Source organism: Leucopleurus acutus (assembly GCF_964270905.1).
Source record: "Leucopleurus acutus genome assembly, chromosome: 12".
In the NCBI taxonomy this organism is placed as follows: Eukaryota; Metazoa; Chordata; class Mammalia; order Artiodactyla; family Delphinidae; genus Leucopleurus; species Leucopleurus acutus.
Genome location: NC_139154.1, coordinates 21835849 through 21862661, shown reverse-complemented (window position 1 = coordinate 21862661; position 26813 = coordinate 21835849). Strand labels below are relative to the sequence as shown.

At 41.9% G+C, this 26813-nt stretch overlaps 1 protein-coding gene across 1 annotated transcript in view; it reads right to left on the bottom strand.

Annotated features, from left to right (window-relative positions):
* Nucleotides 1-26813, bottom strand: part of IL1RL2 (interleukin 1 receptor like 2) — a gene marked incomplete at its 3' end in the record, with an annotated part of 47224 nt that overhangs the window by 5803 nt on the left and 14608 nt on the right. The window contains exons 5-9 of the mRNA XM_082851767.1: nucleotides 24243-24402; nucleotides 20676-20750; nucleotides 7933-8062; nucleotides 7023-7159; nucleotides 3147-3290 (exon numbers count right to left, since the gene is read on the bottom strand). Of these exons, the coding sequence (XP_082707893.1) occupies nucleotides 3147-3290; nucleotides 7023-7159; nucleotides 7933-8062; nucleotides 20676-20750; nucleotides 24243-24402 (646 nt within the window). The remainder of the gene's footprint in view (nucleotides 1-3146; nucleotides 3291-7022; nucleotides 7160-7932; nucleotides 8063-20675; nucleotides 20751-24242; nucleotides 24403-26813) is intronic.

Below are 26813 nucleotides of genomic sequence, written 5' to 3'. Positions count from 1 at the left end.
CATTTACCATGGGAATTTTGTTGCAAGCAAAGTTCATTACATCACATGCTTTAAAAACAAGATCTCACTACAAAACAATTTTCCTGAGGAATTGGCCCAGAAAAAGCCATGTGCTCTCATGAGCGAATGAAAAGTTTGTGTAAACAGTGCCATGAACCTTGTCATGGCTTTGCCTTCACTTTTAAAGCAAGAGCATCTTTAAAAACCATCCAAGGTGGGTCATTAACTGTCCCCTGCCCTGCTCATGTTATCATTCTACCCTTTGTTCACTGTACCTGTTTTGTTTTTAATTTATTTTATTTTTGGCTGCGTTGGGTCTTCGTTGCTGCGCGCAGGCTTTTCTCTAGTTGCGGCGAGCGGGGGGCTACTCTTCGTTGTGTTGCACGGGCTTCTCATTGCGGTGGCTTCTCTTGTTGCCGAGCATGGGCTCTAGGCACATGGGCTTCAGTAGCTGTGGCACGCGAGCTCAGTAGTTGTGGCTTGCGGGCTCAGTTGCTATGCGGCATGTGAGACCTTCCTGGACCAGGGCTCGAACCCGTGTCCCCTGCATTGGCAGGAGGATTCCCAACCGCTGAGCCACCAGGGAAGCCCTTGTTTTTGTTTTTAATCATCTGTTCTACAGGTGCATTCCCCCCAAACCTATTTGGAATAAGGTGAGGCATAGACACATCTCTCACGTAGATTTGTAAACGAATCCTTAGATTCGTGTACACACATGCACACGTGGGATAAGAATTTTTAAACTCCCTCCTGTGAGTTAACAGACAATACACAGAGCTTCTGGACTTAGCCAGGCCTGTCCATGACTCAATAAAACTGTGAGTTATACACACCTCACTATTAATCACAGCTGCGGCTTGACGAATCTGGTTGGAATAAACAACTTATCACGAGAAGGACACATGTTCTCTCTCTCCCTCACTTGTATTTGTTGTCCATTACTCCACATGTTCTCAACTAACCAGAAAATATCCTCAAGGGACACAAAACTGGAAACAGCATCTGGGACTCATCTCAAGGTCTCATCACTAACTCACTGTTGAAGTCACACTCAAAGAGGACTCACAGTGCAGTTCTCAGAGCCTGAGCTGGAGGAAATTTAATCACCAAGGGTGCGTGTACTTTTCTGACTTAAAAGGAAGAAGACCGCTGGCTGACTGTAGGTTCCCATCTCCAAATCCTCAGCCCGCCAGTACCAAATCTGGGCAGCAGCCCGGTCTGAGCAGAGGGTGGGGCTCCCTGAGTCAATCAACTGGCCAGCTTCCCCTGCTCAGGGTGAGGCACAATTCCTTTTTTCTCTTCCTGCTACACTTGACCTCACTCGTGGCGGTTTCACCACACACTCAGCCTTCACGCTCCGGGGATCCCGGTAGGTCAGGGAGGGAGTTCCGGGGACAACACTGAACCCACGCAGTCCCCTGTCAGTCAACAAACAAAGCATCTCTGTGTCAGAAAAGACAAGCAGCCGTGCTGCCCTGAGGCGTCTTCTCACACAGATGCAGGAGGACCACAGGCAGAGGTGGGCTTACGCAGAGTAGGCGCTACGGGGGCCACGGCCCAGCTGAGCGCCTGCAACGCTGAAAGAGCTTCAGGCTGCATTGGACATGCAACGCCGATTTCCACAAGTGAATTGTGCCATCAGAGAAAAAGAAAACAAAACCAGAGTCTGGTTCTTTCCAGGTTGCTCAAGGGCCGCCAATTCTGAATTCTGAAATTTAACTTAAACTCCAAGTTAGGATACTTACGGTTTATCAAACATGTGGACAGACACGTGGTTGTATATGCCAAGCAGGCACTTATATGACTACCACCCTTCTGTGTAATAGGGATTCCTAAAACGTGCTGGGACCCACCCCACCTCCTCGAGTTCCCAGCAACACTGCAAGTCTATGGACTTGAAAGGGACGCGTTTGTGTATCTCCGTGCAGGAAAGCGGCACGGACCTCTCTCAGCCATGTGTGACTTTTTTATCCAGTTAGGACACGTTAAAGCAGACGCATTACTTTTGTGCGAGGCCTTGATTGATCACATCTATTCTGAGATACAAAGAAAATAGCACAGAGTTAAAAGCACCGTGATGGGGGGCTTCCCTGGTGGCGCAGTGGTGGAGAGTCCACCTGCCGATGCAGGGGACGCGGGTTTGTGCCCCGGTCCGGGAAGATCCCACATGCCGCGGAGCAGCTGGGCCCGTGAGCCATGGCCGCTGAGCCTGCGCGTCCGGAGCCTGTGCTCCGCAACGGGAGAGGCCGCAGCAGTGAGAGGCCCGCGTACCGCAAAAAAAAAAAAAAAAGCCGCACAGTGCTGGGAAATGCCGTATCCTCAGATTTGGGACCACACGGGCACTTCTCCGGTGACTAATGCCGGCAGGACGCGGCTCCCCACGCCAAAGTGAACCCCCAGGCAGAGCAGCACGGGCAGCTTCCTTGGACCTTCAGACATGGGAGCCCCCTGCACCCCAGGACCCTCAGTGCTTTCCTGAGCTTCAACTCTGCTATTCCTACAGGACTCTGTGAGGCAGGCTCTGATCATGGTCCCCTCCCCTCCTCTCCCCTCCCCTCCCCTCCCCTCCTCTTCCCTTCCTCCCTCCCTCCCTTCTTTCCACCTATACCTAAGAAAGAGAAGAGAATTAAATACCTAAATCACACAGGGAGTAAGTGGAGAACTCAAATTCAAACCCAGGTCTGTCTCTCTCCAAACCTGAAAGTTGGAGATAAATCTTTTTGGGCCCCCAGCGCAGGCCCAGAAGGAGCTGCAAACACAGGCAACTCCTTGCTCTCTGTGACATAAATTCTGCATGCACGTGTGCTGTGTTGAAGACGTACCGTGGACAGAGCCCACGTTGCTCCAAGAGAAATTTTTGTCTTCTGCCTACACCAGTGGACATGAGAACCTTCCTAAAACAGTTGCACCGGGAGCCAGAAGACGATCTGCCAGGTCACTCCTAGCCTGCAAGCCTCATGCGATTGTACAGTGCTGGTGGCTATGGGCAAATCCTTTCTCTAAAGTACGAGAAGCCCCAGGGAGACGCTCTCCTCTAAAGTTGCCGACAACACGAAAGGCAAGCTAGTAAAGATGGTCAAGTATATTTACAACGGTTATGTGGACGAGCAGATTCCAGGACGATGCATGTTTCAATGGCTACTCACCTTCTATGGGCCCTGCAGAATGCAAGGCACTTCGATACCAAAGTACAACGTCGATCTTAAACACGTTGTAGATACACAAGGCAGACACCGCCGCGCTGGTCAAAACAAGAAGCCCTCCTATCAAGTAAGCTCGAAAATCTGGAACTACAAATGACAGCAAAAAAAAAAAAAAAAAAAAAAACCCAATAAATAATAAAATAATAATACTACAAAGAGTCAATTACACACTTAACTTACACAAGTCCCATTACATATGCCAAATGGGTATTAGATGGCAGAGAGGGGAACACTTAATTATTCCTTTACAGTTAAGTAATAGGTATGGGGAGTAGAATAATTTGGTCTTGACCTTGAATTTGGGGAAGAAAATGTGCTCTTGGGAATCTGGAGAGGGAAATTCTGCAGACCCCCAGCTCCAGACGGTGGATGTGGCATGGCTCTGACCGCAGGAAGACTGCTTACCTATCAAAGCACACATGGCCAGGTCCTCCTTACTCAACACTAGACTCTCCGTAGGTGGAGCCTGAGAACCTTTACTGGGAAAGTTCCCCAGGTGGTTCTGTTGCATGTTCTTGATTATATTACTGTTATAACTGCCTTCCCAGTTACTCAAACTTGAGCAGCAGGACCCCTGTCATAAATAAAGAACCTTCAGTTGCCTCCCTTGGAAGCCATCTCCGTGGCTTCATAAGACTGGCCGAGAGCCAGACTCCCACCTCATCCCCTCTGGGCCAGCAGAGGCCAGGCTGGGCCCCTGTCTGCAAGACATGGTCTCAGGAAGGGCGTTTACCCTGCTCTCTTTTGTGAGCACATTGCCAAGCAATTAAAGCAAAAGCAGTGGGCAAGAGATGACCAAGGAGAAGAACCAGTTTCTCTGCGACTCCAAGTCCCCTCAAATCATGCTCCTACCTATCTGAAAGGAGGGACAGCACAGCTTTCTGCCTCACCACAGCCCAGAGCGCTGCTGTCAAAGAAGGAGGCTCTAGGAAGGAGAGAACTAGAAAAGAGGAAGTGGGAAAGCGGAAGAGAAATCCTCCCCATTCTTAGAATCCACCGCACATCCACCACTTCCTTCATTGGCCCCCTCCCTGGTCCTCCGGTCCCCACTGGAAAGTGCGTGTGTGTAGGAGGGTGGGCGGGAGGGGGGAGGGGAGCTTACTAAATAGCTGATCACAACCTACCCTAGGCCACACCACGTTGCAAACATTTTGCAAAGAAATCTCTATGCGTGCTTGTATGTCTTCAAATACATGGCATAATAAAGCACAATAACTAAAAACACACTCTGTGTCCCCAAATTAATCCATTGATTAAGTCCCAGCATAGCCAAGTGGATCTGCTCTGCACGCTGATGCCCATTTGGTCCTGACCGTGTGTTTGAACCTCTAGCTTCTATCTGTTGGATGGAATCACCTCCTCCCCACTGCCACCTCCCACTTCTATGCTCTTTACCAGCTCTTGGAGCAACTGTGCATCTCTCCCCTCGGGAAGACCTGTGTCTGGGGACCTTTACTGTACACATCAGGGATCTTGGCATTACAAATGGTCATGATAAAAAGACCATGGCCACAATATTCATGAGATTCAAAAAGCCTCTGGTAAGTAAACAGGAGTGTTGGCCTGAAATTCTTGGGTTGATCATTCGCTGCATTCAGGAGTGTCGACACCCTCTGCTCTATAACTGAGCTAAAAGACGATGAAATTCCGAACAGGAAGTTAATGAATAAGTTCAAAGGAAGTATTGGCTTTGAAACGGAAATAAATGGAAAACTCTCTGTTGAGACATCAGGTGTCCTATTGAAGGCCCTATTTAAGGGGGTATTTACCTTTTGGGTCCACATGGCTACCACCAGCCTCAAACTGAGATGGTAGCTGAGAACAAGTGATTAAAGGAAATTCACAGAAGAGCACACCCAACCCAAACAACTCTCTAGAGAGCCTGCTTCCGATAATCCAAATAGGATTCACATCTGAAGGTGTCTTCAACAAAAATCAGGAAGTCCAATGGAGAAGTTGTAACCTTACTTCAGGTCCCAAGGAAACCAACAAGAGGCTTGGATTTTTTTTTTTTTTTTTTTTTTTTTTGCGGTACACGGGCCTCTCACTGTTGTGGTCTCTCCCGTTGCGGAGCACAGGCTCCGGACGCACAGGCTCAGCGGCCATGGCTCACGGGCCCAGCCGCTCCGCGGCATGTGGGATCTTCCCGGACCGGGGCACGAACCCGGGTCCCCTGCATCGGCAGGCGGACTCTCAACCACTGCGCCACCAGGGAAGCCCAAGAGGCTTGGATTTAAGAGGGTTTGTTCCTCAGAATTTAGGGAAAACAAAACAGAGTGCACATGTCCAAATATACATTGCATGTGAGATATGAAATAAGTGTTGATAGGAACAAAGATGAATTTAGTAAGCGTAGGTTTCCTAACTAACCTAAAACGAAGGAGATTAAGGACATGTCCCCTCTCCTGTACGATCAGCAGGTGTTAATTGATAACATCATTAGTTGCTCTGAGCCTGGACTTTGCCTCAGAATCCTTCTGAACACAGTGCTTCCACGTGGTTATAGGTATAAGGCAGTATTGACATAGAAATTGACACTGGTCTTCCTCAGTCTAGGTTGGGGCAGACTTCAGTTATAACCACTTCAGGTCTTGTGCAATTTTCAAGGCTTCCCACAATCAGGTTCCCCTCTTTTCTCTGGTGTGGACCCTGAGGCACTCTCTCCAGCAATTTTACTCCTAATGATGTATCACAAAGGAATGCTTCTACATAAGCACCAAGACCAACACACAAGAATTTCCATAGCATCATGATTTGTTAACAGTCCCAAACTGGAAATAACTCAAATGACCACACAGTTACAGTAGAATGGATACACTGTAACCTAGTTATTCAATGGAACAGGATTCAGCACTGAAAATGAATGAACTTCTGCTACACGCTACATCACCATTGCCTCAGTGAACCCCGTAAACCTAAGAAGAGAAGCAACACATCAAAGAAAACCTACTATGTAACTCTCTTTATAGAAAGTTCAAAATCTGTCCAGTAAGCAGTTGGAAATGCAGAGGTGCCACATGGGAAGGGAAAATGTCATTGGAGATGTGGAATTTGTTTTCACGCACACAGGGATGACAGTTGAAACCATGAGGAAAAGGGATAGTATCAGAGAGGAGTGTATAGAAAGAGTGGCTCTGAGGATAGAATCACCCAGATGTACCATAGAGGGAGATGGGATGCACATGACTGATTGGGGGAAAGTGATCCCAAACGACTTTCTATGACCTTTCCCGATACATTTAAGAATTTAAAGTTTTTCTCAAGATTATGATTTCATCCTTCACTATTTACTCTCTGGTTCCATCACCTCCAATGGATAATCAACACACTCTGTACAGTGTTAAGTGCACAATCTGTGTACGCACATGGAATTGGAAGCCTTCCTGCTCCAATATCAGAATTCAGCCTCTCCAGATAACTTTACAAAGTTACATGATAAAAATATACATTAGCACTTTATTTTTACATCACATGGTTTATAATAAACAACCTAAAAGCTGAAAATCACAAGTACATGATTATAAAAGTTGAGCAAGCGGGTTTACTAAAGGAATACTTCTGTTTTCTAGAGGTCTGATGCATAAAATCTCAATGCATATTAATAGCGAGCTTTCTAATGACACTGTAGTGAAGCCACAGCCTGACCCCAAGAACATGATCAGACAGGGTATCAGCTTTTATCTAGATTTCATATTGAGTTTCCCTATTTAATACCACTCTGCTGCCTCACACCAAACATTTAAAGTCACTCCCCTTTCATTTGTGTTTCCTTGCCATCACCTGTAACACTGAGCAGAACGCATCCCACTAGAGTATTACCTGGGAGTTTTAGTATAACGTAAGCTGCAGACACTCCAGCATGGCATGTGAAAGGGCGGCCATAATCTTCCATTTTCACTTCTAAGAAGGTTATGTTCACTGTGTAAAACATGTGTCCTTGAGAAACAGTGTAGTTTCTACGAAAGAAGAGCCAGTCATTAATATGTACATGAGTTGTATTTAACCAACATATTTTATAACCTTTTGTCTGGAGAATAAAGTTCTTTCCTGGAGAACACTTGGGGACATCATTTCACCCTAAATACACCCTGCTGGCTCAATGAGGTGATGGATTGTGTAACACCAAATTTGCATTTTCTTCTGGACGGCGATGCAGAAGTGTAGTCCTTTTAATTAGAGACACCATCCTCAGCCCAAAGGGGCCTTCCCCTATCCCTCTCCACTCATCCTAACCTACCTCCCCTGCAAAGCCCAGCACAAGTTCTTCTGCCTTTTGGCTTCATCAGTCTCGTTTCGTACCACTCCACTTAAACCACCGTAAATTGGGTTTACGCCACTCCGTTAGCTAACGATCATGCATCGTCTCTCCCAAGAATCCCCGTGTTGTGGCCGTTTTGCTATTTAAGCCTTGAAGGCCCATGGCCTTCCTAAATAGGGATGAGACTCATCGAAAGGAGTAGCGGAGAGAAACCGATCTTGCTGCTTGAAGCCACACTTCGTTGTTCTGCCTCCTCTCTCTGTGATCCAAGCAGGATTATAACATGAGCATCTTCTCTGAACCAGAGGCTTGACCCCACAGTACTGAAAAGGGCTTTGAAAGCTACAACCAAAAGGAGTGAGGGGAGAGACAGTGAAAGCCACCTCAAATAAAGCAGTACCCGCACCAAAATCATTTAGATGGAGAAATTCTTGCTAGGTTTTAGGGAAGCCAGAAAAGCAAAACACCTACTCGATTCCTTCTTGAATTCGTTTAGATTCCTTGTAGTAAACATCGACCAATGTATTATTGACCTTCCAGCAGCGCGGGTTTGTGTTACCCCATGCGTCTGTTATATTGCAGTCCACGATGAGGGTGGAGCCTGTGCAAGCAAATTCGTAAACACACAATGAAAACACTACCAAAGTGACCTGCTTAACAAAGGCACCTTGCTTCTGAGCCTTGAATATATTTCAATGACCAAAAATGTCCCCCTGAGGTCAATGTTCATCTACTGTACATTATTCTCTCCCTGGATGGAGAGAACAAGGACACATGATCTTCCAGGATGCCTACTGTACAGAGACAGGAATAAGCTGTCAAACGTCACCAGCTTGAGACCAATTTCCCCACAATATCAGGGGCACACACACTGCTTCTACTCTCAGTAACTTAGCAAAGTTTACAAAGTATGTCACACACGTATTCTCATTCAGTCTTCTTATCTTTCAGACACTCCTACAAGGCAGAAAAGGGGCAGAGCTATTATCCCCATCTTATAGATGAGAACACTGAGGTTCAGACAGATCAAGTGCTTTGCCCAAGGTCACACCTTAGAGGAAGGAACGAGATGTGACTCTGGTTTCCTAATTCCGAATCCAGTGATATTTCTACTTTAGCATTTGTGACCCCTACCCTTTCCCTCTTCTCTTTATCCTGCCTCCACACGCATTCAAAAATCATATTAAATAAATTTACATTTCATCTTATTTTGCCCCCAAAGCCTAATAAATTCGATCTATTTACTACATGTAAAAAAATTACTGTACTTCTAACAGTCTACTTTCAGTTTCTTTACTCTAGGTGGGATTTTTTTTTTAATTTGTAAAATATAACACAGTTATGGTAAAAAGTATAGAGTATAAGTGTAAAGTTACTGAATTATTAAAAATCAAATATCTGTATCGCCTTCACCTCATCAAGAAAATACTATATTGCCAAAATGCCAGAAGCCGCCCACTTGCTGTCCTTATTTTATATTTTGTCACTTCCTACTCATGCCTGAACCCTGGCATCCAATGATCGATGTTTAGTTGGTGATGTTCACCCATGCTGTTGCGTGACACCGATGCTGTCACCATAGTCCATACAGACAATGGACCATACTAGTTCTTTTTTTTTTTTTAACATCTTTATTGGAGTATAATTGCTTTACACTGTTCTGTTAGTTTCTGCTGCATAACAAAGTGAATCAGCTATATGTATACATATAAACCCATATCCCCTCCCTCTTGCATCTCCCTCCCTCCCACCCTCCCTATCCCACCCCTCTAGGTGGTCACAAAGCACCAAGCTGATCTCCCTGTGCTATGCGGCTGCTTCCCAGTAGCTATCTAGTTTACATTTTGTAGTTTATATAAGTCCATGCCACTCTCACTTCTTCCCAGCTAACCCTTCCCCCTCCCTGTGTCCTCAAGTCCATTCTCTATGTCGGCATCTTTATTCCTGTCCTGCCCCTAGGTTCATCAGAACCATTTTTGTTTTGGATTCCGTATATATGTGTTAGCACACCGTATTTGTTTTTCTTTATCTGACTTACTTCACTCTGTATGACAGACTCTAGGTCCATCTACCTCACTACAAATAACTCAATTTCATTTCTTTTTATGCCTGAGTAATATTTCATTGTACATATGTGCCACATCTTCTTTATCCATTCATCTGTCGATGGACACTTAGGTGGCTTCCATGTCCTGGCTATTGTAAATTCAGCGAACATTTGGTGCATGTATCTTTTAGAATTATGGTTTTCTCAGGGTATATGCCCAGTAGTGGGATTGCTGGGTCATATGGTAGTTCTATTTTTAGTTTTCTAAGGAACCTCCATACTGTTCTTCATAGTGGCTGTACCAATTTACATTCCCACCAACAGTGCAGGAGGTTTCCCTTTTCTCCACACCCTCTCCAGCATTTATTGTTTGTAGAATTTTTGTTGATTGCCATTCTGACCGGTGTGAGGTGATACCTCATTGTGGTTTTGATTTGCCTTTCTCTAATGATTAGTGATGTTGAGCATCCTTTCATGTGATTGTTGACAATCTGCATATCTTCTTTGGAGAAATGTCTGTTTAGGTCTTCTGTCCATTTTTGTATTGGGTTGTTTGATTTTTTGATATTGAGCTGCATGAGCTCCTTGTATATTTTGGAGATTAATCCTTTGTCAATTGCTTTGTTTGCAAATATTTTCTCCCATTTTGAGGGTTGTCATTTCATCTTGTTTATGGTTCCCTTTGCTGTGCAAACCTTTTAAGTTTCATTAGGTCCCATTTATTATTATTATTTTTTTAATTTCCATTACTCTAGGGGGAAGGTCAAAAAGGATCTTGCTGTGATTTACATCATAGAATGTTCTACCCATGTTTTCCTCTAACAGTTTGATAGTGTCTGGCCTTACATTTAGGTCTTTAATCCATTTTGAGTTTATTTTTGTGTATGGTGTTAGGAAGTATTCTAATTTCATTCTTTTACATGTAGCCATCCAGTTTTCCCAGCACCACTTACTGAAGAGGCTGTATTTTCTCCATTGTATATTCTTCCCTCCTTTGACAAAGATAAGGTAACCATATGTGTGTGGGTTTATCTCTAGGCATTCTATCTTGTACCATTGATCTATATTTCTATTTTTGTGCCAGTACCATACTGTCTTGGTTACTGTAGCTTTGTAGTATAGTCTGAAGTCAGGGAGCCTGATTCCTCCCACTCCATTTTTCTTTCTCAAGATCGCTTTGGCTATTTGGGGTCTCTTTGTTTTCATACAAACTGTGAAAAAAATTTTTTTCTAGTTCCGTGAAAAATGCCATTGGTAGTTTGAGAGGGATTACACTAAATCTGTAGATTGCTTAGGGTAATACAGTCATTTTCACAATATTAATTCTTCCAATCCAAGAACACGGTATATCTCTCCTTTTGTTTGTATTGTCTTTAATTTTTTTCATCAGTGTTGTAGTTTTCTGCATACAGATCTTTTGTCTCCCTAGGTAGGTTTATTCCTGGGTATTTTATACTTTTTGTTGAAGTGGTGATTGGGAGTGTTTCCTTAATTTCTCTTTAAGATTTTTCATTTTTAGTGTATAGGAATGCAAGAGATTTCTGTGCATTAATTTTTTATCCTGCAACTTTACCAAATTCATTGATTAGCTCTAGTAGTTTTCTGGTAGCATCTTTAGGATTCTCTATGTATAGTATCATGTCATCTGCAAACAGTGACAGTTTTACTTCTTCTTTTCCAATCTGTATTCCTTTTATTTCTTTTTCTTCTCTGATTGCTGTGGCTAAAACTTCCAAAACTATGTTGAATAATAGTGGTGAGAGTGGACATCCTTGTCTTGTTCCTGATCTTAGAGGAAATGGTTTCAGTTTTTCACCATTGAGAACAATGTTGGCTGTGGGTTTGTCATATATAGCCTTTATTATGTTGAGGTAGGTTCCCTCTATGTCCACTTTCTGGAGAGTTTTTATCATAAATGGGTGTTGAATTTTGTCATAAGCTTTTTCTGCAACTGTTGAGATTATCACATGGTTTTTATCCTTCAATTTGTTAATATGGTGTATCACATTGATTGATTTGCATATATTGCAAATCCTTGCATTCCTGGGATAAACCACACTTGGCCATGGTGTATGATACTTTTAATGTGCTGTTGCCTTCTGTTTGCTTGTATTTTATTGAGGATTTTTGCATCTATGTTCATCAGTGATATTGGCCTGTAGTTTTCTTTTTTGTGACATCTTTGTCTGGTTTTGTTATCAGTGTGATGGTGGCCTCGTAGAATGAGTTTGGGAGTGTTTCTTCCTCTGCAATTTTTTGGAAGAGGTTGAGAAGAATGGGTGTTAGCTCTTCTCTAAATGTTTGGTAGAATTCACCTGTGAAGCCATCTGGTCCTGGGTTTTGTTTGTTGGAAGATTTTTAATCACAGTTTCAATTTCAGTGCTTGTGATTGGTCTGTTCATTTTTTCTATTTCTTCCTGGTTCAGTCTTGGAATGTTGTACTTTTCTAAGAATTTGTCCATTTCTTCCAGGTTGTCCCTTTTATTAACATATAGTTGCTTGTAGTAGTCTCTCATGATACTTTGTATTTCTTCAGTGTCAGATGTTACTATTTTTTCATTTCTAATGCTATTGATTTCAATCTTCTCCCTTTTTTCTTGATGAGTCTGGGTAATGGTTTATCAATTTTGTTTATATTCTCAAAGAACCACCTTTTAGTTTTATTGATGTTTGTTATTGTTTTCTTCATTTCTTTTCATTTATTTCTGATCTGATCTTTATGACTTCTTTCATTCTGCTAACCTTGGGTATTTTTTGTTCTTCTTTCTCTAATTGCTTTGGGTGTAAGGTTAGGTTGTTTATTTGAGATCTTTTCTTGTTTCTTGAGGTAGGATTGTAGTGCTATAAACTTCCCTCTTAGAACTGCTTTTGCTGCATCCCATAGGTTTTCTGTCGTCATGTTTTCACTGTCATTTTTTTCTAGGTATTTTTTGATGTCCTCTTTGATTTCTTCAGTGATCTCTTAGTTATTTAGTAGTGTCTAGTTCAGCCTCCATGTGTTTGTAGTTTTTACAGTTTTTTTTCTGTAATTGATATCTAGTCTCATAGCATTGTCGTCGGAAAAGATACTTAATAGTATTTCAATTTTCTTAAGTTTACCAAGGCTTGATTTGGGACACAAGATATGATCTATCCTGAAGAATGTGCCATGAGCAATTGAGAAGAAAGTGTATTCTGTTGTTTTTGGATGGAAGGTCCTATAAATACCAATTAAGTCCATCTGGTCTAATGTGCATTAAAGTTGTGTTTCCTTATTTATTTTCATTTTGGATGATCTGTCCATTGGTGTAAGTGGGGTGTTAAAGTCCCCTACTATTATTGTGTTACTCTCGATTTCCCCTTTTATGTCTGTTAGCATTTGTCTTATGTATTGAGGTGCTCCTATGTTGGGTACATAAATATTTACAATTGTTATATATTTTTCTTGGATTGATCCCTTGATCATTATGTAATGTCCTTCTTTGTCTCTTGTAATAGTCTTTATTTTACAGTCTATTTTTTCTTATATGACTATTGCTACTTCATCTTTCTCTTGATTTCCATTTGCATGGAATACCTTTTTCCATCCCCTCACTTTCAGTCTGTATGTGTCCCTAGGTTCTGAAGTTGGTCTCTTGTAGACAGCATATATATGGGTCTTGTTTTTGTATCCATGCAGATAGTCTGTGTCTTTTGGTTGGAGCATATAATCCATTTACATTTAAGGTAAGTATTTATATGTATTTTCCTATGACGATTTTCTTAATTGTTTTGGGTTTGTTTTTGTACGTCTTTTCCTTCTCTGTGTTTCCCTCCTAGAGAAGTTCCTTTACCATTTGTTGTAAAGCTGGTTGGGTGGTGCTGAATTCTCTTAACTTTTGCTTGTCCGTAAAGGTTTTAATTTCTCCATTGAATCTGAATGAGATCCTTGCTGGGTAATCTTGGTTGTAGATTTTCCCCTTTTATCACTTTAAATGTGCCCTGCCACCCCCTTCTGGCTTGCAGAGTCCTGCTGAAAGATCAGCTATTAACCTTATGGGGGTTCCCTTGTATGTTATTTGTTGCTTTTCCCTTGTTGCTTTTAATATTTTTTCTTTGTATATAATTTTTGATAGTTTGATTAATATGTGTCTTGGCATGTTTCTCCTTGGGTTTATCCTGTATGGGATTCTCTGTGCTTCCTGGACTTGATTGACTATTTCTTTCCCATATTAGGGAAGTTTTCAATAATCTCTTCAAATATTTTCTCAGACCCTTTCTTTTTCTCTTCTTCTGGGACCCTTATAATTCGAATGTTGGTGTGTTTCATGTTGGCCCAGAGGTCTCTGAGACTGTCCTCAATTCTTTTTTCTTTATTCAGCTCTGCAGAACTTATTTCCACTATTCTGTCTTCCAGATCACTTATCCGTTCTTCTGCCTTAGTTATTCTTCTATTGATTCCTTCTATTTTAATTTCATTTATTGTGTTCATCATTACTTGTTTGCTCTTTAGTTCTTCTAATTCCTTGTTAAACATTTCTTGTATGTTCTCCATTCTATTCCTGAGATTTTTGATCATCTTTACTATCATTACTCTGAATTCTTTTTCCGGTAGACTGCTTATTTCCTCTTCATATATTTGGTCTGGTGGGTTTTTGCCTTGCTCCTTCATCTGCTGCATATTTCTCTGTCTTCTCATTTTGCTTAACTTACTGTGTTTGGGGTCTCCTTTTCACAGCCTGCAGGTTCGTAGCTCCTCTTGTTTCTGGTGGGTTAGGTTGGTTCAGTAGCTTGTGTAGGCTTCCTTGTGGGGTGGGATTGGTGTCTGTGTTCTAGTGGGTGGGCTGAATCTTCTCTTTCTGGTGGGCAGAGCCATGTCCAGTGGTGTGTTTTGGGTGGTCTGTGAATTTAGTATGACTTTCGGCAGCCTGTCTGCTAATGGGTGGGGTTATGTTCCTGTCTTGCTAGTTGTTTGGCATGGGGTGTCCAGCACTGGGGTTTGCTGGCCATTGGATGGAGCTTGTTTTTAGTGTTGAGACAGATCTCTGGGAGAGCTCTCACCAATTAATATTACATGGGGCCAGGTGGTCTCTGGTTGTCCAACATCCTGGACATGGCTCTCCCACCTCGGAGGTCCAGGCCTGACACCCAGCCGGAGCACCAAGACCCTGCTAGCCACACAGCACAGAATAAAAGGAAGGTTAAAAAAAAAAAGAACAGACAGAACCCCAAAACAAATGCTAAAAGCAAAACTAAACAGGCAAAATCACAGAAACATACACACACACACACACACACACACACACAAAGAAAAAAAAAAACCCAAACAGACAGAACCCCAAGACAAACAGTACGAGCAAAACTAAACAGACAAAATCACACAAAGAAACATACACACAGACACTCAGAAAAAGAGAAAAAAAAAAGGAAGAGAGCAACCGAACCAATAAACAAACCCACAGATGAAAACAAACACTAAAAACTAAACTAAGATAAACATAAAACCAAAAACAAATCAAATGCAGAAAGCAAACCCTGAGTCCACAGTTGCCCCCAATGTCCCCCGCCTCAATTTTGGGAACACTTGTTGTCTATTCAGGTATTCCACACATGCAGGGTTCACCAAGCCGATTGTGGGGATTTAGTCCACTGCTTCTGAGGCTGCACAGTGAGATTTCCTTTCTCTTCTTTGTTCACACAGCTCCTGGGGTTCAGCTTTGGTTTTGGCCCCGCCTCTGCATGTAAGTCACCTTCAGGCATCTGTTCCCCACCCAGACAGGACAGGATTAAAGCAGTGGCTGATTAGGGCTCTCTTGCTCACTCAGGCCGGGGAGAGGGTGGGGTATGGTAGTCACAAATGGGATGCTGGGAGTGCCTGCAGTGGCAGAGGGCAGTGTGATGTTGCAACAGCCTGAGGTGCGCCGTGTGTTCTCCTGGGGAAGTTGACCCTGGATCACAGGAGCCTGGCAGTGGTGTGCTGCATAGGCTCCTTTGAGGGTGTGGGTAGTGACCTGTGCTTGCACACGGGACTCTTGATGGCAGTGGTGGCAGAGGTAGCAGTCTGTGCCCACCTCTGACATCCAAGATGATAGCTGTGGCTCGTGCTCATCTCTGGAGCTCCCTTAGGCAGTGCTTTGCTGTCTGCAGTCTCACGGAGTAGGAAGTCCTTCTCCTCATGCACCCCGAAACAATGGTCTCTTGCCTCTCTGGCAGGTCCAGACTTTTTCCCGGGCTCCCTCCCAGCTAGCCGTGGTGCACTAACCCCCTGCAGGCTGTGTTCACGCTGCCAACCCCAGTCCTCTCCCTGCGCTCCAACCGAAGCCTGAGCCTCAGGTCCCAGCCCCCGCCTGACCCGGCGGGTGAGCAGACAAGCCTCTCGGGCTGGTGAGTGCTGGTCGGCACCGATCTTCTGTGCGGGAATCTCTCCACTTTGCCCTCCACACCCCTGTTGCTGTGCTCTCCTCTGTGGCTCCAAAGCTCCCCACCCCATCCCTGCCAATGAGGGGGCTTCCTAGTGTGTGGAAACTTTTCCTCCCTCACAGCTCCCTCCCAGACGTGCAGGTCCCATCCCTATTCTTTTGTCTCTTCTTTTTCTTTTTTCTTTTGCCCTACCCATGTACGTGGGGATTTTCTTGCCTTTTTGGAAGTCTGAGGTCTTCTGCCAGCATTCAGTAGGTGTTCTATAGGAGTTGTTCCACACATAGATGTATTTTTGATGTGTTTGTGGGGAGGAAGGTGACCTCCACATCTCACGCCGCCACCATCTTGAAGGTCTCCAACATACTAGTTCTTATTCATTTCTCTTACTGTTGCTATATACGCACTGGCATGGTTTCTATTATTTACCTCCTATGCCTATGGCCTATTTGAACTCTCTTCTCTTCTGCATGTCTCCCAGGTCACATGTGTATATATCTCGTGTATACACACCCGTGTACATGATGAGTATACAGAATAATCTACCAGTAAAATTGGGAGATCATAGATTATGCCTAGCTCCAACTTGAAATGACATGCCAAGCTGTTTTCTAATAGCTGTACCATCTGACACTTCCACCAGCAGTGTGAGAGTTCCTGTTACTGCACAGGCTCCATGATGCCTGGGCTTGTCAGTCTATTTACTTTAGCCATCTTTATGTATGTGTCCTGATATCACCTAGCGAACTTAAGTTACATCTCCCTAGATTGCACCTGATCGAGCACCTTTTTAACCTTTTTATTGGCTGTGTTGATATCCTCTCCTTGAGCTGTCAGTCCAAGCGGTTTGTCTGTCCTCCCACGGGGTGGCCTTCTTCTCATTATTTTGGAGGAGCTTGGGCTAGACCCTGCATACAAGACCTTTGCTCACTTATGTCAAGTATCTTCTTCTACTCTGTGGCTTGTCTTTCCACTCTCTGAATAAATAGAAGTTCTTATTTCTAATGTAGCCTCATTTACCAATTTTTTCCTTCAATACTAGTAATGTGTATGTTCTTCGTTTTTTTAATCTTTCCTTACCCCAAATCATAAAGGTATTTTTCTAGAAATGTGTGGTTTTGACTTTCATATTTAGGTCTACAATTCACCTGAAATTATTTTTATAAAAGGCACGAGAAAGGGGGAAAGTTTTGTCTTATTCTATATTACATCTAATTGTCTAGGACCATTTATTGAGAAGACTGCACTTTCCCTATTCCTCTGTAGTGTCAGCTTTGTCAAAACCAAGTGCTTTGCATGAATGGATCTATTTCTGGGCCTTCAATTCTGTTCTATTGTCGATCCTCATACCAGGACTAGAGTGTCTAAATTACCATAGCTTTTTAGCAAATCTTGAAATCTGGTGTCACTCATCCTCCCATTCAGTTCTTCTTCATTGAAAGTGTCTTAACTATTATTCAATCTTTGAGTTTTCATACCAATGTTATAATCAATATATCAAATTCTGCAAAAACCAAAATCTGTTAAGATTTTGACTGTCTTCTTCCTCAAAACAAAGAAAAGGTGTTCAATAATTCAGTCTTGACTGTGTTGTTTCTATAGGTTTTTAAAAATAGATTTTTAAAAATCAGATTAAGGACATTCCCTTCTATTCTTAATAAAAGAGTTGTTTTTTTAAAATAATGAATTCCTAGTTCAAGTTTTCTAAATGACTTTTTTGTATCTATAAGGTAAGTGTATTATTTTTCTCCTTTAGTTTGTTTATGCAAAATAAAAGAGTGAATTATCTAATATGAAACAACCCTGTATTGCTCCATATAACCCCAATTTAGTCTTTTATGCATGTTGTTAAAATTAATTTGCTTACATTTTTCATCTGTGTTTATGAATGAGAGTTGGCCTGAAATTTTCCTTTGTAATAATGTCCTGGACTTCCCAGGTAGTGCAGTAGTTGAGAATCCACCTGCCAATGCAGGGGACACAGGTTCGATCCCTGGTCCAGGAAGATCCCACATGCCACAGAGAAACTAAGCCCATGCACCACAACTACTGATCCTGTGTTCTACAGCCCGTGAGCCACAACTACAGAGCCTGTGCACTACAACTACTGAACTCTGCACGCCTAGAGCTCGTGCTCCACAACTAGAGAAGCCACCACAGTGAGAAGCCCATGCACCACTGTGAAGAGTAGCCCCAGCTCGCCGCAACTAGAGAAAGCCTGTGCAACAGCAATGAAGACCCAATGCAACCAAAAATAAATTTTAAAAAAATTAATAATGTCCTTGTTGGGTTTGGGTGTCAAGGTTTTCCTGACCTTATAAAATGAGATAAGGACTATTTCCTCTTTTACTTCTCTCTGAAACAATTTGTTGAAAATTGATGTTATCTCTTTATTAAATGTTTTGTAGAATTCACCAGTAAAACCAACTGAATCTGGAATTTTGTTTGTGGGAAGATTTTAAATTTATTTAATAGTTATATGATTATCTTCCTCTCTCATGGCTTATATTTTCTTTCTAATTATCTAAACACAATGGCTAGAATTTTCAAAGACAGGAGAGGGCAACAACGTTAATTAAGAGAGTTAATAACAGGTATGTTTATCCTTTCTAGGTGTTTATGAAATCCACTAGGGTATTCACATGGTGAGTGATATGTAGACAACTATCTTTTATTATGGGCATTATTATTTCTTTGAAAATTCAGAAGAACTAAAGAACTCTCCTTGAAACTTGCGGGTCCAGAGCCTTTTAAGTACTGAGTAGATTTCATCTCCTTTCCATGTGCTGCTTTGTAAGCTTTCTCATTTCTGTCTTTAATGTTTGAGTTTCTCTGCATTGGGGGGGATTAGATTCCTCTATCTTCTTTTTCTATTCCACCCCACCCCCACCCCAACCCTTCTATCCCAGAACCAACTTTGGAATTTATCAATTCTATTTGTTGGTTGTTTTCCTTATAATAACTTTATAATTTTTTAAGCCTATCTTTCTTATTTCCTCCCATGGAGTTGTTTAGTTGCTCTTTTTTATAGAGTTAAATGGTTAGATGATGGATTTTAATGTTTTCTACACTTATTATTAATCATAATGATATTTAAAGATACACGCTTGTTTAGAACTCACCATTGGTCACATTCCATGAAATTTGATATGTTCTCTCTGCCATTATTTTCTAAATATTCTGTACCAATGGCTTTGGCTTAATCTAACCAAGAAAGTAAATACTTAGAAGCTAAATTTATTGTTGCTTATTTTTTTTAATTAGTGGATTTATTTTTTGTTGGGTTTATCATTGTTTTGACTTTAGCTGTAAATTTCTAGATTACCTACATGGGGATTATACCACGTGGTCTGTATAATTTCCTTTTTTGGGTCTCTGAGTTTCTCATAGATGTTTATGAGTGCTATCCATTAAATACATTATTCTTAATATATTACCAGAGTATTTTAGATCCTTATTTGACTAGCAAATTTGTCAAAGCCAGAGTATGTTAAAATCTCCCACTATAACTGAAACTATTGTACTGTCTTGTTGTATTGTCCTTGTATCTCTGAGAGTTTAGCTTTATATATTTTATTTTGATGCATGACTATTTGACACATAAACATTTTTATTTGGGGAAGGATAATTTTTATTAGTATAAAATGATTCAATTTGTCATTTAATTTTTTGCATTGAAAGATATATTATCAGATTGAAAGATTAATGTTGCGAATCTGATTTCTTTGTATTGCTATTGTATGCAAATCTTACGCATATCTTGCTTACGCACTGATTTTTAACCTTCTAGGACATGTATTTCTAGATCTGTGTATTTTGAGGAGAGCATATAATCGGATTTTACTATTTGACTCAACCTGAACATCTGCCTTTTTTTTTTAATTTTTTTATTTTTTGGTTGCATTGGCTCTTTGTTGCTGCACGCGGGTTTTCTCTAGTTGCAGCGAGTAGGGGCTACTTTTCCTTGTGGTGCACGGGCTTCTCATTGCAGTGACTTCTCTTGTGGAGCATGGGCTCTAGGTGGGTGGGCTTCAGTAGTTGTACAGAGTGGGCTCAGCAGTTGTGGCTCACAGGCTCTAGAGCTCAGGCTCAGTAGATGTGGCACACAGGCTTAGTTGTCCCATGGCATGTGGGATCTTCCCAGACCATGGGTTGAACCTGTGTCCCCTGCATTGGCAGGAGGATTCTTAACCACTGCACCACCAGGGAAGTCCCGAGCATCTGTCTTTTAATAAAAATTTTGTTTAATTTATTTTTTCTTTAGAAGGTACTCAACACATTTTTACCTTACTAGTGATTACCTTTAAATTTTAAAAAATTATTTGAGTCCCTTTTTCTCCACTTAGATCACAAACTGAGGCAGTGTTTATTGATCCCTGCCTATGTAAAATAAGGGAAATAACATGATAACTTCCCCTACTCCTTTCATATCCTTCCTAGTGTGAGATAATATAACCCAGGACTCTTGATCAACATTACTTAATAGTAGTTTGATATTACATATCATGTCTTTCAGGAAGGATTTGTCTTTGCGTGAACAGATTTACAGTAATCTTTCAGACCCATAGTGATGGCAGCCAGACCTTTCATAGCACAACCTCCCCAGCCTTCTGCTCTGTGATTTTTTATTTTGGTACCTCTCCTGATGAACTCAGGTATATCCAAAGCTGGAAACTGGATACACCTGTGTGGGATTTGTCTTCCTTCCTGAAATTCAAAAACATTCACAAGGATGTGTGGACTTACTGATTCCTGCCCTTAGGATTTCAGTGGCTTCAATAAGTTTACTCACCAAGTTTTACTTCAATTGAATTATTTTTTGGATAAATGATCTTAGGGATTCTTCTTCCATTTCCCACTTTTTCTGCTAAGAAATCATACCCACATGAAATTGTATTAGAAACATTCCCAACTACTTGAATGCAGTAATAACATAAAGAAAACCTGGTACTGAGCAGACCTTCAATAAACATTGGTCAAGAAAAAACAATACCCATGATGTGACAAAGTATCACTCCATAAGTACATAGTTTTCAACCAGAAATAATTGAATTGCTAAGGGGAAAATCTAAAAGCTGGGCTACCAAGAGAGTTCACATCATCATTATATATTTGACATAAATATAAACTGATGAGATTGTGTAATAACTTCTCATTGCCTAGTCATTCAGTACACGTCTTAAGCACTGGTGATAAGCAAAGCTCTGGCCTGGGTCCTAGACAGAAAGAAACAGTGACCCTAATGGTCTGTCCTCAGTTCCACTCCTCCATCCTCCAACCCTGCTATTCCATATTCTTCGCAGACCTTCCTTATTCTTCAGCTTTTTCATCCCTCCCCCCCACTTTATAACTGCCTTCCTTGTATTGACTCCCCACCCCTTTGTCTTTCTCCACACCTTCCCTCCCCCATTTGTCTACCAATATTTAGCAATCACCCTCTGGATCCCACATTTCTCCTCTCCATTTGGGGTGCGAGGTGAAAAAGTTATAAGAGGGAAGCTATAAAAATGCAAAACCATATGTCCTTTGCGGTGGCAATACTATTTGCACATTCTACAAACTATTCAAATTCAGTACAGTAAGTCCTCTGCATAAACCTTCAAGTTGTAACTTTCAAAGATGCTAACTTGCGTTTGCGTGCCCACATAAGTTAGTTCCTGTGCCTGGCATACATTGTCACATGTGTGCAACCTCTACAAGTGATTGTGCTTTTGTGTACTTTACTGTACAGTACTGTATAAAGTAGAGTATCTTTATTTCAAGCCCAGGATGTCCAGAAGCAAGTGTAAAAGCAGCAGTGATGTAGCTGGTACTTTCCTGTTCACTCGATGCCAGCCCCTGTATGCCAGCTCTCGTACTGTACAACTGTACTTTTCAAGGTACTGTACTGTAAGATTAAAAGTGTTTTCTTTATTTTGTGTGTTTGCTTTTTACGTATTATTTTTGTGAAAATTATTATAAACCTATCACAGTACAGTACTATATAGCCGATTGTGTTAGTTGGGTACCTAAGCTAACTTTGTTGGACCTACAAACATGCTCTTGGGATGGAACTTGTTCTTATGTAGGGGACTTACTGTATGTCCCAAACAGAAGTCATCACCAGCCAGTTAATATACCATCTCCCACTCAATCACACACATAGAAAATCTAGATGTCATTCTAAGTAACAGCTTTCCTCCCACCCTCTTCATATGATCATCACCCAGCCAAACTAATTTTACCTCTTAGCACTTCTCAGTCTGTGCCTCTTTCTTTACACCTAAACCCTAGTTTCTACTCTCTACTCTTTCCCTAGGCACTCTCATTCACATCCACCTCTTCAATTATCGTCTAAAGTTCAATGATTTTGCAAGGTGTAACTCTAAGCTCCAGACCCATATAGGCCATGACCTACTTGACATCTCAAGTCACCAAGTACTCAGCTCACCCATGACCAAACTCATGATCTCACTCTTAAACCCAGTTTTCCTCCAGAGTTATCTTTTTTCCTTGAATCGTATCACCATCCAAAAGGCCTAGCTTCCTGGATCTTGCCATGTCTCTCACCCCACATTCAATCTGACACCAAGACCTGTGGATTTTACCTCCTAGAATGCCTGGAGTCCATCCACCTGTGCCTAGCTGATGTCTCACCTGCATTTCTGCACCTGCCTCCTAACTGCCATTCTTATCTATAGGGATCGTTCTGTGCACAGTGGCCCCAGTGAGCTCTCAGAAACATGTTACACCATGCTACTCTCCTGCTCTCAACTGCTCTGGCTGCTTCCCATTGTTCTTAGGAGAAAATCCATGCTTCCCACACTGGACTGAATGTTCCTACCTAACGTTGGCCCCTGACTGCTTCTCCAACCTCTTTGCCTACTGTGATCTCCCTTATTCAGCATCATCCCACCAACCTACCTACTTCCCATCCTTCAGACATACCATGGTCTGACTTGTTGTAGGGCCTTCACTTTGGCTGCCCCCTCAGTCTAGAAAAAACCTCACTCGTTTCAGCAGTTAATGCTTCCTGACCATCAGCATCACTATTATTGGGAAGCTTTCCCTGACCCACTTCCTTCTCAGCAGATCCTTGTCTGTTTGATATCACATTTTCCTTTCTGCTCAGACTTCAAAGCTCCATCCAAGCAGCGGTCATGGCTGTTTGCCTCACCATCATGTTCTCCCTGCCCAGCACAGGACCTGACCTTGATGGGCACTCAGTAAAGGGTCACTAAATTACTGCCTGAAGAATCTCCTACCACTTCCAGCGAAGTTCAGATGGTTACATCCGGATGTTGTAGCAGCCTCCTAAGTGGTCTCCAGGCCTCAAGACCTCCTTCAACTCCTGCTCAAACCATCTTAGGACTGATCTCATCCATCACAAATGCAGCCTCATGGCTCTGCATTTACACTCATCCAAGGGCTCTTCAGGGCTTCATGGTAAAACCTGCGTATAATCAGACCCCTTGACCTCTCCCCTGTTTAACTCCATGACTACAGTTCCCACCACTCCTCAGCTCACAGCTTTTTATGCTCTAACAAAATTACTTTTAGATCCAACATAAACTATCATGGTAGACACTTCTATGCTTTGCCTTAGACACTTCTCTCTGCCCCTCCTCCCTCTTCTTTACTTCTGTAAACCCTGCTCGTCCTTCAAAATTCAGCTGAGAAGACATTTCCTCTTGGAAAGCTTCCAAGACCATTTATTTACTTGCCACCTATGCAGCTACTTCTGATTTTTTTTTTCCTGCTCCCCTGGACACTGTCTATAACACTCTCCTTACCACATAATGTTAAGATGATCCATTTACATTTCTAGCACCACTACAACCAGGCTGAGAGCTTCTCAAATACAAGAAAGAATTTTTTAAATTTTTTTAATTATAGGTTTTAACAATTTTTGGCATATAACAGATTATAAATAAACATTTATTGCAATGACATAAAGTACAGATTATTGGACTCAATGATCTCTTAAGGTATTCTTCATTTTGCCTTTGAAATTCCATCTTATAAAGAATTCCCTCAGCCACCAATGTAAGACTAGAGCATAAGATCATTGAGGTATTCATGTCTGCCCTTTACTGAATACCTATACTTCGCCAGGCACCCTGGGTGCTACTCCATAGACATGATCTCATTTAATTTTCATGAATAAACCAATAATTTTAGTATTCCTTTTTTTCAGATGAGAAAACTAAACAGCCCATGCCCTTTTGCCCCACTCTTCCTACCCTCTGATTCTAATAATGACGTGTTTGAGGGACTGCTAACCCTCAGGAAAATCAAGATCGGGAATCCCTTCTGCCCAAAGCCAACCTCTCACGCAAAGCCAAGAGGCAGTCAAGGTGATGGGTAAGAGTGTACTTACTGATGTTCACAGAAATGCTATTTAAAACAGTGTGCTGCTGCTTTGCGTATGTGAGCGTGGCTTGACACGCATAGTTCCCTCCATCCTTCGTCGAGACATTCTTCACTAAAAGCTTCTTTCTCCGAGAAATAAATCGTTCTCCTTCAATCTCTTTACAGTCCTAAATTTTAAAAATATATTTTGCATTTCAAAGAGTATTTTGGGGTATCAGTTACATTCCTAGTTAGCACCATTCTATCAACCATGGGGAGACAAGAAACCTATGTGATCTCTAGACCTTAGGTAATTTACAATCTAATTGAAGACATATGTATATTTATATAAGATATATACATATCTCCCCAGAAAACTGATAAAGAATATTCTACAGGTTACAGTGAGAGCTATAAATATGAGGTATACTGGGAGTTGAGAGGAGAGAGGCCTATGAAGGCTGGAAGGAAGACTTTATGGAGAAGGATTGGACCTAGTCCATAAAGGAGTCTGGTAGGAGGATGTGAACAAGCAGGAAGGTCCTCCACGTCTCTCAATGGACCACCGTCTAATGGCACCAAGCCCCTTTGCAAGACTGCAAGCCCAGGTGAATAAGGACTGCGTCCTCTGTGTTACAGGTCCAATCACACCTTCTCCACCTATCAGGGGTTGGACTTTGCCGAGGTCCAAAATAACTTCACCAACCTTCTCTCTGGAGGCCTGAGCAATAGTCAAAGTACGTGGCAAGGTTAAGGGGAGCAGATATCACGTCACTTCTTAAGTCACCCAGGCTTCCACTGCATCAACAAAGAAACGGCCTCACACAAAACCACCTTGAAGGCTGGTTAGTCTCAGGAAGGCCTTTCCCATTGTTCTCCTCAGTTCCCACCCAGAGGGCAAGCCTCACCATTCATCTGTCCTGTCATAAGCTCACATTCTCCTGTGAATCGTTTTTTCCATCTCAGAGGCCCACTCCTGAACTCTTTCTGAAACCTTCTCCCGTTTCTTCAGGAAGTGCCAATCTACAAAATAACATCTGGGATAATTGAGTCCATTTATTCACTCAAAATTTTTCTTGCTCTTTGCTAGCATTGTGAGAGGCCTTGGTCATGCAGGAATAAGATGCAGTCCCTCAGAGCTCACAATCCTTATAATAGAGAAGACAAACATACAACCCCTAATTATATAAAGACGTTTTGAGCTCTATCCTCACTGAGTCAACCATGGTCAGAATTCACTCTCCACCACTGGAACAGTGTGAATGCTTCCATCGTGGAAGGTGAAACTCAATAATGCCAAAATGAACATTTGTTTATTTATTTATCATGTGAACAATAACTTTCTAGAAGTCTTATATTATTTTTTCTGTAAACACTCTATAGGGGAAACCAAATTATAATCAGATAATTGCTTACTGAGTAGAATGGGAATTACTAGTAAGAGTCAGATGCTGATAACATGAGTGATGTTGCCTTCTTTAGAATAGGGACAAACAAAAAGTGTGAGCGTTTGGATTATGGAAACCTCGTTCCTGGGTGGGGCTTGTGTGGGCGCAATCTCTGGGACTCTGTTTCTATGCTCTGATCTTGATCAGTCCCCTTTCTGATTAACTCATTCAAGACATACAAATATTTAATCATATTAAAGTTTACCCTGGACAGCTGAAGAGCCATTCTGTCCTTTTTCAGTAACTAGAACTGTCTCTATTGTAATCTGCTGCATTATTTTAGAGTTTTAATTCTCAGAAGGCTTTGATTTTTAGTTAAAAGTGAGCGGTGATATCTCACTAATAAGATTTTAATTAGTAATATTAGCAGCCAACATTTGAAAATTTTTGTCTTTCTAGCACCAAGAAGAACAATTCTGACCCAGCATGTACAATGGTTCACAGGTACAAAATAGACGAGAGCATCCTGGCTAAGCTGTAGTGGTCATAGGAGAGTGATGAAGATGAAACTTGTGAGGGAGTCAGGAGCCCAATCATAGAAAACCATGAAAAGGGGAGGAGCATCTGAAGCTGTCTGTGCAAGGGACCAAGGTGTGCATATTTGCCTTGGAGCACAATCTGTCTGGTTGCTGTGTGGGAAAGGATTAAAATGGGGGCAATCCTAACGACTAGGGAACAATTTAGGAAGTTATTTCCACACACTAAGGCTGAATAGAACATGAACTAAGGCAGTACACTGGGGATAACCAGAAGGGGACAAAAAACAGTGATTTTAAGCAGTTCTAATTCACAGCCTTAGTGACAAATTTGGACTATGGAGAGGGAACAGGACCGGTATGGTCCCAGCTTAGGGATGCAAAAGTGTCCTTAGATAGGAGATGGAATGCAAAGAAAATACAGAAGAATGATCAGATTTGAGGTTAAGATTAAAACGTGGCTCTAGACATGGTGAATCTGGTGAGTTGTGTGATGGGAATGTCTACATGGAATGTATGTTAGGTTGTTGAATGAAGTATCTGGAGATGGGAGAAAGAAGAGTTGGGAGCCATCTGTGTGCGATGGTCCTATGAGCCTTCCACCTGAATGCAATCAAAGCAAGAACTGAAGATGACCATGGCTGAAACTGGGAACCCCTAAAATCTAAGACCCAA